The sequence below is a fragment of the Mytilus trossulus genome, chromosome 1 (genome assembly GCF_036588685.1).
Source record: "Mytilus trossulus isolate FHL-02 chromosome 1, PNRI_Mtr1.1.1.hap1, whole genome shotgun sequence".
In the NCBI taxonomy this organism is placed as follows: Eukaryota; Metazoa; Mollusca; class Bivalvia; order Mytilida; family Mytilidae; genus Mytilus; species Mytilus trossulus.
The window spans coordinates 20,114,052-20,134,921 of record NC_086373.1 but is presented as its reverse complement, the minus strand read 5'-3'; the positions used below and the strand labels follow the sequence as shown (position 1 = coordinate 20,134,921).

General features: G+C 31.1%; 1 protein-coding gene across 1 annotated transcript; it reads left to right on the top strand.

Annotated features, from left to right (window-relative positions):
* The first annotated feature begins 13,149 nt into the window (after positions 1-13,149).
* On the top strand, positions 13,150-19,969 carry LOC134699715 (oncoprotein-induced transcript 3 protein-like). The gene is made up of 5 exons (XM_063561441.1): positions 13,150-13,238; positions 14,906-15,115; positions 16,187-16,354; positions 17,564-17,617; positions 19,965-19,969. The coding sequence occupies exons 1-5, from the start codon at positions 13,163-13,165 to the stop codon at positions 19,967-19,969; spliced, it is 513 nt and encodes a 170-aa protein (XP_063417511.1). The 5' UTR covers positions 13,150-13,162.
* The last annotated feature ends 901 nt before the right edge of the window (positions 19,970-20,870 follow it).

Below are 20,870 nucleotides of genomic sequence, written 5' to 3'. Positions count from 1 at the left end.
ATAAGAACGAACTATAAAAATCAGTTGAAAAAGGCTTATAAAAAAGAAGATGTGGTATGATTGCCAATGAGACAACTACCAACAAAAGACCAAAATGACACAGAATTAACAATTATAGGTCACCGTACGGCCATTCAACAATGAGCAAATCCTATACTGCATGGTCAGCTATAAAAGGCCCCTATGACAATGTAAAACAATTCAAACGAGAAAACTAACGGCCTTATAACAACCTATGTTTCTTCAGTAAAACTGATACATCACCAAGGTATTTGGCACATTTTTGGGAAATTTTGGATCCTCAATGCTCTTCAACTTTTTACTTGTTTGGCTTAATAAATATTTTGATATAAGCGTCACTGATGATTCTTATGTAGACGAAACTCGCGTCTGGCGTACTTATTTATAATCCTGGTAATTATATTGACAAAATCACAATCTAAACTTCTGTAAATGTTAAATGTTGTCGATCAAAATCTAACAAAATAATATAAAGTAAAATTTGAGAGCACCATATCAACATAATCAAAGCTTTTTGACCTACATGTAGATTAATTAAATTCTTAAATTTGACAGAAATACACCAAACTAAATAACAACTTATGGTTTAGTAAGATATTTAGCAAGAATATTGCAAAGATAGTTATAGAGTTTGATGAAAATCTAAGTTGATTTCAAAAACCGTACAACAAAAAAGTAAATGAAATAGGATTCAGTAAGCTTGATATATATCTAAGATAGCTGCATAGTTTGATGACAATCCAAGTTGATTTGAAAAAGTTATTTAAAAAATTAAAGATGCCTATCTCTATTTTGTCCAAATGGCAAATCCTAGCTTTTTTTTACTGAGATGACTTTAATCCTTAAATTTGACAGCTATACAAAACAAAAGTAAATGAAATGGGAATCAGTAAGCTTGATATATATCTAAGATAGCTGCATAGTTTGATGAAAATCCAAGTGATTTTGAAAAAGTTATTAAAAAAATTAAAGATGCCTATCTCTATTTTGTCCAAATTGCAAATCCTAGCTTTTTTTACTGAGATGACTTTAATTCTTAAATTTCATAGCTATACAACAAAAAAGTAAATGAAATGGGATTCAGTAAGCTTGATATATATCTTAGATAGGTGCATAGTTTGATGAAAATCCAAGTTGATTTGAAAAAGTTATTAGAAAATTTAAAGATGCCTATCTGAATTTATATAATAATTTTTATTTTTACCTATTGTAAAACAAATATTTTTTTATTTCACAGCCAGTAATCAAACTACCTAATAAGCTTGAATTTTGTAAGATCAATATTTAATTTAGTTAGATGGGCTTCTTTATACCAGTCAAAACTAAATTTGAAGGTCAAGACTAGTCGAGACAGGTCGAGACTAGTCGAGACTGAGTCGAGACTAGTCGAGACAGGTCGAGACTGAGTCGAGACAGGTCGAGACTGAGTCGAGACAGGTCGAGACAGGTCGAGACAGGTCGAGACAGGTCGAGTCTTGGTCAAGAGCATTTCAGACTAATTAAGTAAAGTCGAGACCTAGTCGAGTACATTTAAGTACAGATAAGTCCAGTCGAGACAATGTCGAGACTAGTCGAGTAAAATGTGTGCTCTATTTTACTGGTCGAGCACAAAAACTGGTCAATTCAGACTCTGAGCAGTTTGTAGTGTATATCGGAGTAATTATTCTATATTCTGCACTACAAAGGGAAGAAATCTAAAAGTTACAATAAAACATAGGTCATGATCATTTCAAGGGTTGAAACATGTCTGTTGTCCTTGTCATCTATGAAACAGATATTCCATAACGGTCAAACAACTCGTGATGGCGTCTTTAAAATCTACGGATTTGGAACTCTTTGTTCAGAAAGCTTTCATAAGAGCATATTTTTTTTCAAATTCTAATAAATCTTATATTCTGCAGTTAATATAGTTACCTGTTACTTATATCAAGGTCTAAATCCAATGGAAAATTCGCATCATTAACAATTATGATTGAGTCAGTTCCATCGAAGTTTGATCTATATATCTTATTACTTTGTACCGCCCAATATAAGTGGTCGTCTATTGGGTCAACAGCAACACCCGTTGGATTGTTTACATTTATTATAACTTCTGGTGTTGGACGATCATCAGTTGGATATTGAAATCTATGGAAAAAAGGAGAATTAATGACATATTTAACTGCATGTTTCTTCATAATAAACTCATATCACCTCTTAAAATTACATAAAAGAAATGATAACAACTCCTAGTTGTTAAGCGTTTTCCTTAGTTCACCCTTTTCTTAAACGGTTCAATCTAAATGCTAGTATTTGCAAATCTATGGCGTTAAAATAGCACAGAAACAATTAAAGACCTAAACGCTAAAACCAAAAACTAAAATTAATAGCCATATAATCTTAGGTAAATTTTGCTTAAGAAGTTGAAATATTGTCTCTTTTTTCTAAATTTCAAGTATTGAATTAACAATGTCAGTATCAAACAATTGACTTCTAAACATTGACACAATTAATGAAAACTAAAAGTACACAAGAGGTTATTTCGATCTAGTGCTATAAAAAAAGAAATAAAACTTTATACATGTATTCGTCTGATTATCAAAATATTTGAAAGCCAAGGATATATGAGTACTGAGCTTTATAACCTTTAAATTATACCAAACTCAGTATGACTCGACCTAAATCAGGAGGAATGATAGCTTTATTTTCAATTTCTCATTTTAGAAAAGGAAAATTTTGAGAAAGGTGTGTTATTATTCTTGTCATCACCAAAGCCCTTCAAATAAATCGATAATACAAAAGCAGTTTCTCACTTTGTATTTGTATTGAATTATGTTGTAATCGACTGTCTATTTCTGTATTTTTTCGGATCGTGTATCATGTCATTATCTTAGCTACTATTATCAAGTATTTTCTAAGACATACATATAATGTTGAGCCAGATTGATGTTTAACTATTTAACATCATACATCTATTAAGTTGGTTTTTTTATCCTTTGTATGCGTTGTAATGAAATGCATAATTCATACAATACGTCACCAGTCAATTTTGAATCATTTGATAAAGAGCAATGAGAATATTTTCAAGTAAAAAAATGTTTAACTATAAAAAAGAAGATGTGGTATGATTGCCAATGAGACATCTATCCACAAAAGACCAAAATGAAACAAACATTAATAACTATAGGTCACCGTACGGCCTTCAACAATGAGCAAAGCCCATACCGCATAGTCAGCTATAAAAGGCCCCGATAAGACAATGTAAAACAATTCAAACGAGAAAACTAACGGCCTTATGTAAAAAAATGAACGTCTACACACATCATCTACAAGAGGAAAACAACAAAACAACAGAAACACTGAAGTGCACCAAAAAAAACTAAACGACAATACGTCATTCAAAGTAAATTACACCAGCAATGAGTTAATTCTTGAATGTCAGTATTGGTCCAAAGTGTTTAAAGAACATTGTTGTGCATTCAGTGGAGTAGAGTGGTGGTCAAGTGTGTGTGTACCACATGTAGCGACCTTTTATCCAGTATCATTGGACATTAATTTTAAAGGATTTCGTCATTGAAAAATACACTTTTTCCATATCAATCTAAAATTGAGGGCCATAAAACAATTGTTACATAAATGGAATTCTAGGACAAAATGTCAAATGAACTCTGTCCAGAAAAAAAGTCTTTTTCCGCTGCCCGCAACTCAAATTATCTCTATACAAAAGTTTAAAAAAAAGCAATCTCTGATAGATAGTATACACTTGCCATGCTCACATGACTGCAGTCTGTGTAGTTTGTTGAAATCGTTCTGCCCTACAGTCTGGTATGGATAATCGATTTGATATCTAAACTAGGGTTAGAATTTTAACTGCACTGCTAATGACAAAAAAATATGTTTCTGTCAATGTCCTTGTAATTCATGAATAAAGTTTGAATCCCAGTAAACTTTAAATAAAAGTGTACGACTGCTCTATGACAAATTAGACTTAAACAGCATTTACTTGAATATAGAGGGTGTACTTCCTTAATTGTGTTTGTTGTAGTTTTTTTTTATTACACTAGAGGCAATCATATGAAACGGAGACGAAAGATTCCAGAGGAACATTTAAACTCATAAGTCGGAAATAAACAGACATGGCCATGGAAAAAACATACAGAAAATCAATAGTACACAAAATACAACCTTTGATACTAGTGACTTCCATTTTTAGACTAATTTGTCAACATGGTAGAAGGACAAAATGTTCTGTCGATAAAACAAAATTTCAAATTTTAAGAAAGGTATCTATGATGAATATTTTTATACGGTGGCGCAGAGGATATAGTACTATTAAGACATGGGGGGAATTGCATTTGGAAACTTAAATCCGTCCTTGAAAAAATATTTTTGTATGTAGTCGTCAATTTGTGTCAATATTAAAGTAAAGGTCAAGATATGAAGCAAACTTTATAGCTTATGTAGTAATACTATCCTTTAATACAAACTCACTGGGGTATATGAAATGTTAGTACTGATTGACCGACGTGTGGGTTATAGAGAGACAGGAAATCTTCAATATATATACATGGAGCGCGAATACGAGAGCGTAACGGATGAAGATGATGAGATTTTAGCGGCCGAACTTATCAATGGAAATATTTCAATTGAGGAAACAGAAGAAGCAATGAGACATGTAAAACTATAAAAAGCAGAATTGTTGACAATTTACCAAACGAAATTCTGTATAACAAAATTTTGACTGTCCCGTTACAAAAAATATTTGAAATGTGCTTTACTCATGGTACAGTTCTTTCACCTTGGTCCCAAAGTATTATTCATCCTATATTAAATTATGTAAAAGACTACCGTGATCAACTTGGATATCGTGGTATAAGCGTAATGTCAACTGTTGCCAAAATGTGGACCTCTATTCTTAATCGCAGACTTACCACTTATATTGAGCGGAATAACACACTTGTAACGAACAAATGGATTCAGAAAAATGAGATCATGTTTAGACCACTTATACACTGTGTCCCATTTTAAGAAACAGAAAGCTAATGACACTTAACACACGCATTTATTTTATAGACTTTAGAAAGGCGTTCGATTCTGTTAACCATACTTACCTCTGACATAAACTTGCTAAAGCGGGTGTTTATTGAAATATGCTGAGACCGATCCAAAGCATGTAAACAGACCTTCAAAGCTGTGTCAGACTAAACGGTACTCTAACAGATTGGTTTTCGGTCGAAACTGGTGTTTCACAAGGAGATTATTTGGCTCCCAAATTATTCGCACTCTTCATCAACGACTTTACTACAGATATAAATGCTTTGAATTGTGGAATCCGTCTAGATACTGAGTTTGAAATCAGTACATTACTATATGCTGACGATATTGTGATTATGTCGGATACAGAAAATGGACTGCAAAAAAAATTGACAGCACAAAAAAACTGGTCTTTGAAATGGAGCTTGCAAGTGAACTGTATTAAAACGAAATTTATGCACATTCGACAAAAGTCATCTCCGTGCTCAGACAGAGCATTTAAGATGGGGAACAAAGCTATCGAATACATACCAAAATATCGATAACTAGGACTTACAATTTCTGAAACTCTAGAATACAACGAGTGCGTGAACGAACTCATTACAGCTAGTAGAAGAGCACTTGGTGCCTTATCATCAATTACTCGTCAACGGGTTAATTGACAACTTTGGTCGTGTGTCTTATTTGTAGATCATAATTTGCTGAACATTATAACTGTTTACAGTTTATCTCTATCTATAAAACATTTACGATAATAACCAAAAACTGCTAAATTTCTGTAAAATTATCATTTCAGGGGCAGCAACCTAACAACGGATAGTCAGATCACTCTAAATCCTTGTTGGTTGACACATTTTTTTATACTAATACCCTATTGATGATTTTGACCAAGTTTGATTAAATGTGTCTCAGTCGTATCAAAGGAGACGATTTTTGTAAACGATTACAAAAATGTACATACAATTTTTAAAATATGACTTTGAAGGACAATTACTCCTTAAGGGGTCAATTAACAATGTTGATCACGTTGACTTGTTTGAAGATCCTGCTTTGCCGAACAAGATTGCTGTTTACAGTTTATCTTTATCTTTAATAATATTCAACATGGCAACCAACATGGCCGCAATTGTTAAAAATCGAACATAGGGAGAAATGTAGACTTCGGACACATTTTTCAAACTAGATACCCTAGTAATGATTGTGGCCAAGTTAGGTTGAATTAGGCCACTTAGTTTCAGGGGAGAAGATTTTGTAAAAATTAATGAACAGCGGATACCAAACGTCAGACGACAGACGTCAAGTGATGAGAAAAGCTAACTTGGCTCATTGAGCAAGTCGAACATAAATGGGTAAAATCGTCTTTATCAGACAATAAAAGGATTTAACGGACGATTTTGAAATTTTAACTTGTTTGAATATCATGTCCTACTGATAATTTTTGGCTTTACAACATTATTCTTTCTGGAATATTATAAACAATCATAGCAAAATTGCAAATTTATGGTTAAAATTGTATTTAAGGGAACAACTCCTTTATTGAGATGTTGGTCAGTTTTTTGTTTAAATAAATATAATGTAGATTTTAACATTCGAAAAATTTCTGCTCTGACAATTGTTTTCGCTCTGAAACGACTCACAAGATAAAATACATTATATTTAAGTTGTTGTTACTGATATAATCCGTCTACGAGTTTAACAACTACGCAGTTATACGTATTGCTGTCTAGTATTTTTTATATTATTATTTATTATTATACAAGATACAAAAAGACCTGTAAAATGCATACGGCAGATAACCTGATCAGATGCATTCAACAAAGGAGCCACCTGTTGAGTTCTTTTTCTTAAAAGAATTATTAAGATGCAGATTCAGCATGAAAAATACCGACTAAGTTATTGTTTTTTCCCCGAAATAGTTCATGATTTACATATCACATAGTTGACAATGTCATTTATTGGGTACAGTTTGAGAAATGTTGACAGTAAAACCTTTGTTTTATTTTTTTAACAGGAATAGTTCTAGAGAAAAAGTGACCATCAAAACAAACTCATTCTAATGAAAAAACACCGATAATTATTTCAACTATATGAAAGGCAGTACAAGTTCTTTTTGTGTCTAATCCCTACTTGGCTTATTATTGCAAATGCAGCTTGCTTGGCATCCTTCGAAATTTAAAAAAAAAGTTAATAAACAAATATGTTCTTGTCAATGCTAAATAACAGATGATTGATTGGTTGATTGATTAGTGTTTAAACTCAACTTTTCAACACTATTATGCTATATCTAAACTGACAGTTTATATTGGTGGAGGAAGTCGGAGTACTCGGAGAGAATCATCGACCTTAGATATGGTGTAATAAATTTTAGCACCACATGTTTGTGGTTTACCATCTTTGCGACAAGTTTAGTTTTTTTTTTACTAGACGTTTAAAAAATTATTGCTTGGAAAATCAAGTTTGTTTAACATCCAGCTCAGTCTTCTTTCAAATACGAAATATATGACACTTTAATAATTCATAATCGAGGACGCTTCAAACCTAATCAATTCACTTACCTCTGTTCAAACCATTGCCTTCTAGTACAGGACCTTTGTCATGATGAACTTTTGTACTATCTATAATAATTCTATTGAATACAATAGATAAGTCATGATACAAATGTTTCTTCTTTTTTTGTTACTGTTTAAACGGTAATTCTTTAACCTGAATACATTTTAGAATATTTTCATTTGGGAATATCCCTTCCTGAAATTATCATGTGAACAAAATTATACCTTGAAATTGTGTTTCCATGGTAATCCGACCAAAATATATACCGTTTGGAATAGTGGTAATCAAGAAACAATATGTAATTGTAACCATCGGCCAATATTGTAACATTGTCTGATTCTGTATCAAATAATCCAATTGAATGAGTATCAGAAAATATCAGAACTGGTAACGTTTCTAAAAATAAAAATAATGAAGAGAATTAATAGTAAATAAAAATAAGGGTTATATTTTAAACAATCTGTTCTAGTGATTAATAATAATGCAATACAGGAATTGTCTATCCTTACGTGAATTGTGTTGTTCTTTTTGGTTAGAATAGGACTTTGTTTTATTATCCTCAATTTGTAGAATAATTTTGTTGTTGTCGTTGCTAAATTCATTTAAAGCAATTTTCAGTTTTCATTAACAGTTCAAGTTAGTTCCTTTCGATCAGGTTTCCTTCTTTTTGACTTGTGAGATTACGAGATTAGAACATACTATTACTAAACTATCATTTTTCGTTTAACTTTTTTCAAATGTTTACAACGTGTTGTCTTGCCTCATTCCCTGAAAGTAAAGGAAAATAAATGAACATGACTTCAATGTCTATTTATTTATGTCTGAAAAAAACCCATTTAAATAGACCAATAACAATTCAGCATTGACCGGCATAACACTGTTATTGTTTATTAATACTTGGTGTTTTATAACATAGAAACAAAAATAAGGATTAAATCATCATCAAACAAAGTTTTCGAGTGTATTGGTTCCTTAACTTTTCTTCTGCAATATTCTGTGTTCGAGCAACACCGAAGAGGCGGCATTGATTGTCGAAATAAGCATATGGTTGGATAATCCTGACATCATATTGAATGTGGCGAATAAAACAATCTTTAACGACAAAATTCACTTAAGTATCAGTGGCCAATTATATTGCATATTGTTGAATAACCTCTGACAGGACATGGTTGATTATTCACAGGGCAAACAAAAAGCATACATGTAAATGTCGCTACAATAGATTATATGGTCAAATGTCCTGGAAACTCCCACTCCAGTAGTCAACGATATATATTATATATCATTTCACATGTTGTTACGTATATATATAATAATGGCCTTTTTGTTTTAATACTATCTTTATCAGCAAGTGACAAGTGGATCCGCTAGGGCGAGCTGATATTTAAGCTAATGAAGTCAAAAGCAAGTAAAACTCCTTTTACGCGGACAATATTTTGGATAGTTGATCGGTTGTCTGATGCAAGATACAGTATAGTGCGAAAAAATTATAGCAATTAATTCTAACTGTAAAACAAAAACTTTTATAATCAATGTTAATTTTCATTACGAATATCTAGGAAAACTACAAATATTCAATGATTATTCCTCGTGTAATTGTAATTATTTATTGAAATGATCATGTTGTGACATAAACTAAATGAAATGCAATTTGGCGATTGACATTCAGACCTTTTAATGCACCTATCTAGTACACGACTAAGTTATATATCTTTGGAAAGGGGACAATGTGAAGATTTCATTTGGCCCGGTCGAAAAACTGAAATATGATGCATTTTTTTTTAAATCCGGGTCAAAGGTCGGACGAGAAAATTTTCAGAGTTCACACTTTTTTAGCATTATGAACTAATTTGAATCGGCGGGATTATGAAATCAGATTTTGTTTACTTTATACAATATACTTAAATTGATTTTGCTAATGGAAATTACACATTTTTGTTTGTTTCAAAGATACAAGTATAATAGTGACATAAATATCAAAATGAAAGGGTGTCAAAAGCAGACGTTGTTGTCGCATCGACAATAAAGAAGGCCTACTGTTTGTGTAAAGCCTACCAACCACGTCAAGGCCAGAGACCGTATGGTGGGTTATTCTTTTGATATTTTTTACTTTTGTTAGATAATGTTAGGGTAAACAAAAAGGGTTTTGACTATTCGAATAAGGAGTTTTTATGTCCGTTTGTTATCTAAGGTAACGCAATGTTAAAAGTGTCCTGTACCAAGTCAGGAAGATGGCCATTGTTATAATATTGTTCGTTTCTGTGTGTGTGTTGCATTTTAACGCTGAGTCGTTTCTGTTTTCTCTTATTTTTGAGATAATACGTGGCACGGTACTTGTCTATCCCATATTCATGTATTTGGTTCTGATGTTATATTTGTTATTCTCGTGGTGTATTGTCTGTTGCTTGGTCCGTGTCTGTGTGCTGTTGCGTTTCAGTGTTGTGTCGTTGTTCTCCTCTTATATTTAATGCGTTTCCCTCGGTTTTGGTTTGTTGCCCCGATTTTATTTTTGGCCATGGATTTATGAGTTTTGAACAGCGGTATACTACTGTTGCCTTTATTTAAAAAAATAATTACACAATGCGATATTTCATCTTGTGATTTATAAACACTAAAGCAAAATTTTAATTCATTTTTTAAAATGAAATTTGACTTCGTAATCGTCAGGGCTCTGTTGTATATATAAGAACATAGATTGATTCCCTGACAAGGATATAGTTCTGTGCAAAAAAAGGTTTTATTCAACACAAACACATACTCTTCCACATACACATATCAACACACCTTTAATGGCAGTATACACAGTATAAACAGTAGCAATATTGCACTGTTTGGAGTCGACGACGATAGGTTCATATGATACTATGCACAAATGTTAAACGGAGATAGCCTGTCCAAAAAAGAATGATTTGTTTATCTCCAGTAGCCAAATAGTTCTCGTTTTGAAATTCAAGAGTATGTCTTGAGAGAAGTATTATAATTACTAATGCCATGTCTGATGTTTCAGCATCACAGCTGGTGATTTTTTTCATAGGTATTTCATGATGTATCGGTTCCATGCGTTCCTTGCAGGTTTTTTTCGTTATGTAGACAATTGATCAGAGCAGATGTTGCCTTTGTCACTGGAAGGGAAGTACATTGTTACGCCTGATCCTCATTACTCTCCCAGCTTCATTGGTATAAAATAAAGACTTAACCTGAAAGACCGCCCTGACCATTCAGTGGAACGTATCCTCACCATCTATTATAAAGGTATTAATGCCAACTTTGCCTGTCACTCTTTAAATGAAGTTAACCGCCAAGAAGATGAACAAATACCTAGAGGAACATATGTTCTATTATAAATCTTATCAATCTCATGCAACTGTGTTGGTTAGTTTTAATAAACAATGACCTCAAAATCACTACTTTGTGTCAGAGTAGGGCTACGTTTGAATTTACGTTCTTAATGGGAGGGAGTGAATTGGTGGTCTGACACATAATATAGTTTAAACAATATGCATTGAATAAAGTAAGAACTTGAAGTGTTGAATAGATTTGTTTTTGTTATGAAAACAAAATAAAATAAGCAAAAACAACTAAAAGAACTTGCAAAGAAGGGGTAACTTTTTGCAATAATGACAAAATGTTTACCAATATATTACTTTTTCTTCGAAAAAAACTCACATTGTTTTTTTATAAATTGTTTGATTATACCTAAATCTGTAATACACCTTCGATCAATACATTGTATTAAAAGAAGAGGAAGTTAAAAGCTTTAAATTTACGTTGAAAAAATATTTCTTGTTTTAATTCAATTTTATTAAAAATTGCACCGTTCGATTTTTTTATGATCGGGCAAAAATAGAAGCTTATGTATACATTTATCAGGTGACAAAAAAACAGCTGTGTGTTAGATGGATGTATTAAAGTCAAAAACTAAGCGTCTTTTCCGAAAATGTCACTTGCCTAAATTGATTCACCAATAATGTTAAGGGTGTAGATAATGACGGGTTCATTTCAAAAGAAAACAAATATAATTGTATATATAAAACATTGTTTCCTGAAATTATATTAAATGTAGTAATGTTTATGTTATTGAAAATAGCAATGACGTAATTTTAAAATAGAATTTTCATTAACAAAAACAAAGAAAAGAAGATAAACTGTTTTACTCACCGTTCTCATATGAATTTGATGCTAAGACTGCACAAATCAATATGCAAACAAATAGGATATATTTTGTCTCCATGTTTTTATATTTAACCGGGAAGTCTGGACACATTATATGACGCACTAAACTTTATTTAATTTTGAATAAAGCCCTGGTTTCTTTATCATGTAAATTAGATTTTCTATAAATAAGAAAACTCATTGGATATATATTTAGTAAGAAAATGATCATACATTGTTTGTGTTAAATGCAATGTTTTGAAAGCCGGTATACTACTGTTTATTCAATATAAACTCAGGAATGAAAAAAATCAGTGATAAAATTGTGTAGGTGGAACATGTTCTGAATTCAAAAATAAAATCAAACGGTATCAATGTCACTCCATCAGCTGGGCATTCCGATGTTGGGTGTGTGTTCATCTAAAAAACACAATCATACATGATTTTTTAGTATCTTTTTTCTCATTTTAATCCAGTCTTAAGATTCAAAAAAGAAGATTTATATGATAATAACAGTGTCAATTTTCTGCCTTATACACAAGTTATTTTATATCTAATACTTAGAAAAAAATTCATTCAAGGCTTCAAAAATTAGAAATATATATAGACATTACACTAATACACAACTGAACAAAGATCGAGGACGTAATATATTGACTCCTCTCCGATACTGTCACCCGTCGTGTTCTCGTTATAAAATTCGCTGATATGGTTTGTTGTACACATATAATTGAACTGATTTTCAAAAGCTTTAATGAATGTTTCACATCCAACCAAGAGTTTTCAAAGTGAACAATTTTTTTAGATTTATTTGTTTTCCAAATTTAACACTATAAGGTGTGAGGAAATCTGGATTCAGAATATTTGTTTACTCAAATTGGGGATCACAATATTTTTCTTAAGAAAAAGCAATCCCCCCTTAAAGTGTTAATGCCATTCACTTACAGATATCAATTCTACATTCTGAAGGAACTGTCCTACATTCACCCCATTACAACAGCACTGAACCTTGAATTTCTTTAAATTATTTATGTACATTGAAGTTCAGTTTTGAAAATATAACAATGACACACAAAGGCTTAGACTTCTCTTTTTAAACAAAATGCTTCAATTGGTCAATCAAACCAGGAAGTTTGTAAAGTGTAAATGATGAATACTTCACCGATTACCTTCGCGTATATTTATTCTTGTTGTACTTGTAATTTGATTCGTATAATGAAAAAGTATATATTAAATGATATTCTCATATCAGATGAGTTGTCTTATCCATTTTCAATATATCACCTTGCTCTGACTGTTTGATTGATATGTAAAAATAACCGCAATTTGAACTATTTCGATGGAATTTCATATGTTTGTATAACAAATATGATGATATTTTTAAGGTGTTACGTAATTTGTGTTTCCGTTTAAAGTTAAGGTTGAAATGGTGGTTACTTCGCGTACCTGCTGTGGAATAATCTTCTACCTTATTCATGTATGCTTTCTACAATTGGAGAATGGTAAGCACCTCAAGACTGTTTTATTTTTATCATATTTCTAGTTTTAAAAGCTCCATAACTCAATTGTTCAAGTTAATATGGTGATAGAAATGCAGGCAAAACCAATTCAATATATATACCAAAGGAAAAGTAAAACGAAAAGAAAAAGGAATGTCTATGATAATGACATTTTATTTCAAAATTTGGGGAATTGTTTATGCATATCAGAAATTATGATTAAAAATACAGTGCCTTACTTTTCTGGTAATTCCCAAATACTGTTACTTCCTTTTATCAAAATCTCAAAGATACCTGAAATGTATAGTGTTTTTGGTTGGGGTTTTTTTTCGGAGGGGGGAGGGGGGTCTTGAGGTTCATATAATACTAGTAGATTGTTAAGTTGAACTGTTTGTATATGTATACAAAATACAGGAGTGTGGTATGATTTCAAATGAGACAACTATCCACCTTAGTTCAAATGCTATGAATTTAAGCAATTATAGGCAACTAGAAGGCATTCAAATGCAAGAAACACCAATTCATATAGTCGGCATCCAAAAGACACCGACATGGATTTAATGAAAGAATTCAATTGGCAAAACTGATGGCCTTATTTATAAAAAAAACAATTTACGAAACATGAATAAGACTTTTATCGCAAAGATTAACTATGTAATGTGAGCATTAACAGAAGTTTGTTTTAAATGATGTCTTCTTATCTTCATAAAAAAACATGTGTGTATAAATGAACATATCAAATGGAAGATATAACATAGCCTTTTAAATTCTTACATGATTTTGTTGTCGCTCGCATACTATGTCTAAAGTTAGATTATGTATATTTATTTTCTGATATTCAGTGTTATTATCAGAATATTACATGGCATTTTTCATATCGCATGTATTATCAGCCCTAGGTTAAATATCAGCCCAAGAGCCGCATTGCTCCAGGGCTGATATTGACCGAGGGCTGATAATACATGCGATATGAAAAATTACATGTAATGATCTTTTTATCATATGCTTAAACAATGGAGAAAATTGAAAGATGAATTTATTGATTCTTTTGTGTGGTTCTCAAATATAAGTTCAGGAAGTTCACCGACGTCGGACCCCAAATGTAGTAAATTCGATATGAAATCTTTCTAGTATATGCCTTAACAGAAAAGAAAAACAGCAGTATGATATATTTTAATATGGACGAAAAAACAAATCAACAATTAACATATTTAACACTGTTTGTAAAAGTCAACATTTTTAAATCAACTTTCTACATTATGTTTGAAACTTTTGAAAATGCATTTATTCTATCATTTGTTTGTTGTTTCTTTTTTTTTGGTTTCATTTTACACAAAATATTTTCCAGTATCTAAACAATTGTCTTGTACCTTACTTTGTAATGTTTTTTACTGAAAACGTACCATTGAGGTTTATTTTTCGGAATTTGCCGAGTATCGCCGGAATGCCATGTGATAACGTTACGATAAGGCATGTGATAATAATCGAAGCATGTGATAATTTTTTTCATTTCAGCCCGCTAAACACCATTTCGGAAAAATATGGAATTCACGTTAATTTAATGCTATTATCATACTGAAAAACATATATGTTATTTTCTCTAAGTATATGATAATATTGATTATCGAATATAGTTAGAGAATCAATAAGATATGTTTTTGATATTCCAGCAATTGACCCATGCTATGCGTATTCAACTATTACCAACGAAGAGAAGCGTTCACCATCTTACAACTTTGATTTTGATAATGACACACCGATTTCTGATACAAGATTGACCCAAGATTGGTACAGGATTGAAATGAACACTGGCAGTCTTTTACCAAACCAAAGTCCAGGAACATTCAGATGTGGGACATTTTATCCTATATGGTTAAACGGTATTTATTTTCAGAACTAATTAATTAAATAAATAAGATCACTGGTTTTTTTACCAAGGAATTAAAATATAAAAGTATTGATGTTTTTACAATAGCACTCAAGAAAAGCATTATTTTTTTTTCGTGTTGTAAGGTTTGGTTGGAGGTTTTTTTTTGGTGGGTGTTGGTGTAAATGGGGTTGGGTTGGTTTCTTTATAAATCACCACATACCTAAATATTCAAAAAAGTAAAAGCCAAGTTTTTATTGGCAATGTATTATGAAACATGATAAAGCCGTTAAGTGTAACATTAGATTGTCGTTATTCGACATGCATATGATCTTTTGAAAGTAGTCTATTGATGAAAGTTAGACATTGTAACTCTAATAAATACAGCAATGTTATAAGTACCCCATGCTTAGAGTCACTGTTTGTCTCCCGAACCTATAACTATGAAATTTAGGTAAAAGGATAGTTATTGTTGATGATTTTGATGAAATTGGTCTTTAAACTTCCTGTAACTGTACTGCTTATCATTTCTGAATTTTAATCATTAAAATAGCATCAAATATACGCAAGATCTGTAGGAAAATTCACCAAATATACTAGGAGTCGATTTCACGTAACAACTTACGACTAAGATTGATAGTTAGCTATGAACCATTCAGTGTACGTACGATCAATCTTAGTCTTTAGTTTTTTTGTGAAATCGACTCTTGCAAGCTTGTAATTTCGTACACCTAATAAAAAACCAGATGTATTAATTTGCATTTATATGTGCTACTTCTAAACCGTGTTTTTTACTTAAGCGTAATGGACAGCACTTCAAGATAGTATAAGTAAAAATGTATCTGATTATGTCAAAAAGTTGTTAACTTATATGAGGTTTAGAGTGAGATTTATTATGATTAATATTACTGTGTGTGTTAATTTTTGAATACTTAAATTTAACTTTCGGTACACAGATATTTTGTAATCAGTACAATTATTATATCGACGATACTATATATGTAGATGCGTAATGCTCACATTATTCAACCAATGTCTATCATCTTACCTTTCTATAGTTTAATAACAATTCATTTGTATGTAGGTTTGTTACCAACAGTACCAAAAGTACAAGTTAGTCAACCAGTATGTGTACAAACAACAGTAAATGACTGTTTTCAAACTTGGAACATAAACATCAAATTCTGCTGTGGAAATTATTTGGTATATGAACTGCGTACAAGCCTTGTTGATCAGTCTGCCTATTGTTTCGGTAATAATGTATTCACTGACAGTATTCATTTTGAATAAATAGATAACAAATAATTATAGATTATCGTTGATTATCTCAACGAGAATGATTTTCTCGCTTGAGCTGGAACAGCGAAAGTGAGAAAAGCAATCGAGTTGAGATGACCAATGATAATCTGTTTATCGCTATTTTACCTATGACGACGTTGTCAATTTCAATGTCAATTTCGTTAACAACGCACGTGGCGTCCTTAGTTTCTAGCGATAATTTTTCCATCTCAAGCGAGTAGCATGATATGAAAATTATCACAAAAAAAGATCAAAGGAAAAATGCACAAAATAGCGATAATAAACTTTATCGTGAATATATGAATTATGAATAGGGTATGAATTTGGGTTTTACGGTGAGAAAATAATTTAGATGAAATGTTTCCGTTGTCGTTCAAAAAAATTTTTTTTTTCACTTGTTTGATTATTGTAAATATTTGCCATTGATAATAAAAACTGGGTTCTGCTTAACATAAAGCTACATAATAACCTTTAAATGATGATCATCGATACGTGTCTTTGCATACGTATATATATATATATTTTTCTACCATTGTTGTTTCTTTTTCTGTACAGGTGATTTATAACACTTACGGTACCAACTTTACAAAACCAAAAAGCAATTTCAACAAATAAAGTCTCTTCAGTGATGATCGAGAAACAATAATAAGCAAACCAAACGTTGAGTGCTGATCAATTTAGAAAGTACCAAATGTATAGTAAAAACCGAACAAAGATCAAGAGATGTGCATGACAAAGAAACGTTATCAAATTAAGGTTATATCCAAAATATCAGTACATTTATGGTAGTATCGAATTTAGACTACCAGTCTGGTGGTATCTACGGTGACTAACAGTCCACCATCGAAAGGTCTATCCATCGGAATTGTTAACGTTAACGGTACCAAAATGCACAATAACACTACAAATGCCTATTTCGGAAATGTAGCTGTTTTTGTTTCTTATTCATGTTTGGCTTTTAGATATTCATCTTTGAGAATTCCTAATGACAAGATATATAGAAAAGTGCTTCGGGGTCAAGACAGGTTTAGTGGTGTTGTTTCTATTTTTTAATGTCTCGTCACTTTTCGAAGCTTAAATATTAGAGAACCTAAGATATTGTTTAAAGTTAGTGGAAAGTAATAATGTTTAAAAATTGTATTATAGTCTTGGTTACTTGTAGGAAATGTTTCTAGTGGATTTAATGTCTCCGAAGACAACGATTATATATGTCATGGTAAGAGAATACGGTGTATTACTTATTTAGATTAGACAATATAAGCACAAACATTTGGTTAAAGGGATTCATATCAAATACACTTTTAAATGCATATTTTTTCAATATACTGGTATAAGTTTAAAATAAGATAATAGTTCTGTCGTATAGATAAAATGTGTTTTTCTATATAATTTGACATGTGATTTCTATTTTATTATATAAAAATGTTTTTTCATTTGTGTACTCGGTTACCTGTTTTTAACTAACAGCTTGCTTCAACTAACACAACTTCTGTTGGTGTTTGATCTTTTTAAGATGTCAAGTTTGTACATTGATGATTGTGTTAGAATACATGGTCTTAATGAATAACTATGGTTTTTTTTAGATAACAATTCAAAGTAAGGTAAACAAAATATTTTGAAAAAAGGTACCATATGAAATATTTCAAATATGAAGAGAAAATATAAATTGCATCATTTTCAAAATGAAAAGGGTACATTTAGACTGTAAAGGTTATCTTATAAAAATTTTGTAACGCCAAATATTATACGTGCTTAAGCTGTTAACCTTTGAACATGTAAAAAGTTAACTAATATTAAATGTTAAGAAATTAATTCATTTCAAAAAGAACTTTTTCCATATGAATGCAACAAAATCACATTTAGAACATGCTTTACCATTAACGTATAATGATATATTATCTTGTTGTGTGCGGTTTTAATTGTTCTTATCATTAAAGAATAATTGGTTTTTCGATTTAAATTTAAAAATTCAACATCTCATATTCAGTATCTTACAATTACATGTTTCTATTATTGCATTTATCTATCAGTAGATTCAATAAATATTACGAGGAATAATGTTTGACAACCTATTGGATATAAGAAAATAGATACTACACATATTACAAATCAGTTTTATAGTGCATGTATGACTTAAAGATTTTATTCGTGTTTCATTCTTCGAAACACACAGAGTAAGAACTGTAAGTACTATACCATTTACAAAACATCAGATCAATACATTTTGAACAACTATTTAATGTCTGTAAAATATATATATATATAAGAATAACACACTTTTTTGTGTGAGTAAGATAGATGTTAAACGTTAAACGGGGTTACTCGATTATTTTTATATTAATAATTATACGAGTTTGATAAAAGGCGAATACAAATATTTGGTACCTTATTCTTTGTCATGTTTTACATTTCAGAAGCACCTACTTTAACTTTGCATCAGCATATTAGAGAAATTATCTTACGCTTTCTGAGACCGCTATTGGAATAAAAAATGGTACGTTCAATAACGTTCCAAATTCCTGTAAGATGATAGGCTTTATTTATATAGTAGTGGTTTATCTGGTCTATAGCTGTGTTTTGAAAAGTGTTAATGCTGGAAATATGACATTTTGCGTGGTTTTCTCATTTACAACTCATTAAACGCATTGTATGATTACAAAGCAGAATACTTTAAAAAGATGGTATATCACAAAAAATATATAAACAGTATTTCATGTTTTTTCCTCTATCTTGTTTTAATCACCTAGTCTTGGAAGAAGATTCTAAAATAGCAGTTTCAAACTTAAAATTACACATCGAAGTGAGCAAAACAGGATCGAGACAAACCAGAAGTAACAAGCATTGGACATGGTATATGGACATTTCCAAAATATACAACACGTCAATGAAAATAACTCTTGTAAAATATGGAACATGAAGCGCTCGTTTTGATGTTTCTTATCAGGAACGGTACATCTTAACACAAATTTAAAAAATGAAGGATATTTTATACATTAAATACCTGACCATACGAGAAATAAAAAGGATAGGCCAATTCATATCTAATAGTCAGAAAAAGGTGGAACCTTATTTTTTTTAATTTATCAAAGGAAATTTAACAAAGGTTTAAATGTTTGTTATAAACAGAGTCAGTGACAGATTATGGTTAATCAACGATAAGCGGTAACGAACGAGTTTCGGGACTTTAAAATAAATTTCGTGCACACATGCACTTTTCTTATTTAAAATTCATCGATAACACTTGCATCAAATTCTTACTCTTACAGTAAAGCTTTATTATTCATATTTCAGATCGTGTTATCTAGAAAAAGAGAAAATTACATTGGTCATTGAATTTCATAACAATGATCTTGCATTCTGTGTTATTTTTTTTAACCATGACTGTTTACTGATCTCTGATTAGGGTTTAAGATTTAAGAATATGTTGGCCTGGTGAAATACTTATATAAGACATTAAATCACATCGTATTACACACTATTACCAAATAAAAGATGATATGTATATCCCGGTTAAATGTTGAATTCTAAAGTCTCATAACTAATCTTCATATTTTACATTTCAGTGTGACAAGTTGTCGTAGTGTTTGTCTGGCAATTTCGTAGAAACGCATATTAAGTCTCTTTGAAGAAAATATCCTTATCAAGATTCGATTTGAATGGTTTGATGTGATTGAAGGAAATAAATTGTGTTGGTAGAAAAGTGTAACAAACATACTAAACGTTTGCTAGGAACAAACGCTATCAATTATCGGAATAGGTTAAACAACTGCATTATATATCAGCAATACAACTTCGCAATCTTCAAAAACGTGTAATTTGAACTATGGAAGCCATCTCAGATTTTATTTGAGATTCTCAGATTTTAGATATGCTTTGAATATATACTTAAATGTAGAACTTGTTAAATGTATTTATATAAAAAAAAAAAATTATACTGATGTTGATGTTGACAGAATCCTGTCGCCCAAACTTTCAGTCGGAAGTATGCATGCTTTCTTTTGAACTGCACTCCGTATCACACAACCACAGCAAGTCCTTAAAAGACCAATAAATGTGTCAGACCTATAGATCAATCACTGCCTAAACAAAGAAATCTTAAGTCGTGCCCATTATCAAAACCCGGGACTTCAGATATATGTGAGCATAGAAAGGCGAGTTTGATATTGTCATACCTTCACGAAATATTTTCTCTCTTTCAAGATATTATTTAGAAATTAGAGGGATAGGATATAGAATCAGAGGAAGTCGATTTAGATGAGTATGCGTTTGAATATTAAAGGGACAGCTTGGTCAACATATTCATTCAAAACAAGCATCAACACAATATTCAAATATTGTTTTTTTAAACTGCAAATTTTAAATATTAAGACCAGTTTTTATTTAAAAAACGGTTATGAAAGTTTTTTCAATTTGTTAACTTTCAATTTCTTTCTAGTAACATTCCGATTGCGCCTGTATATGTAGTATAT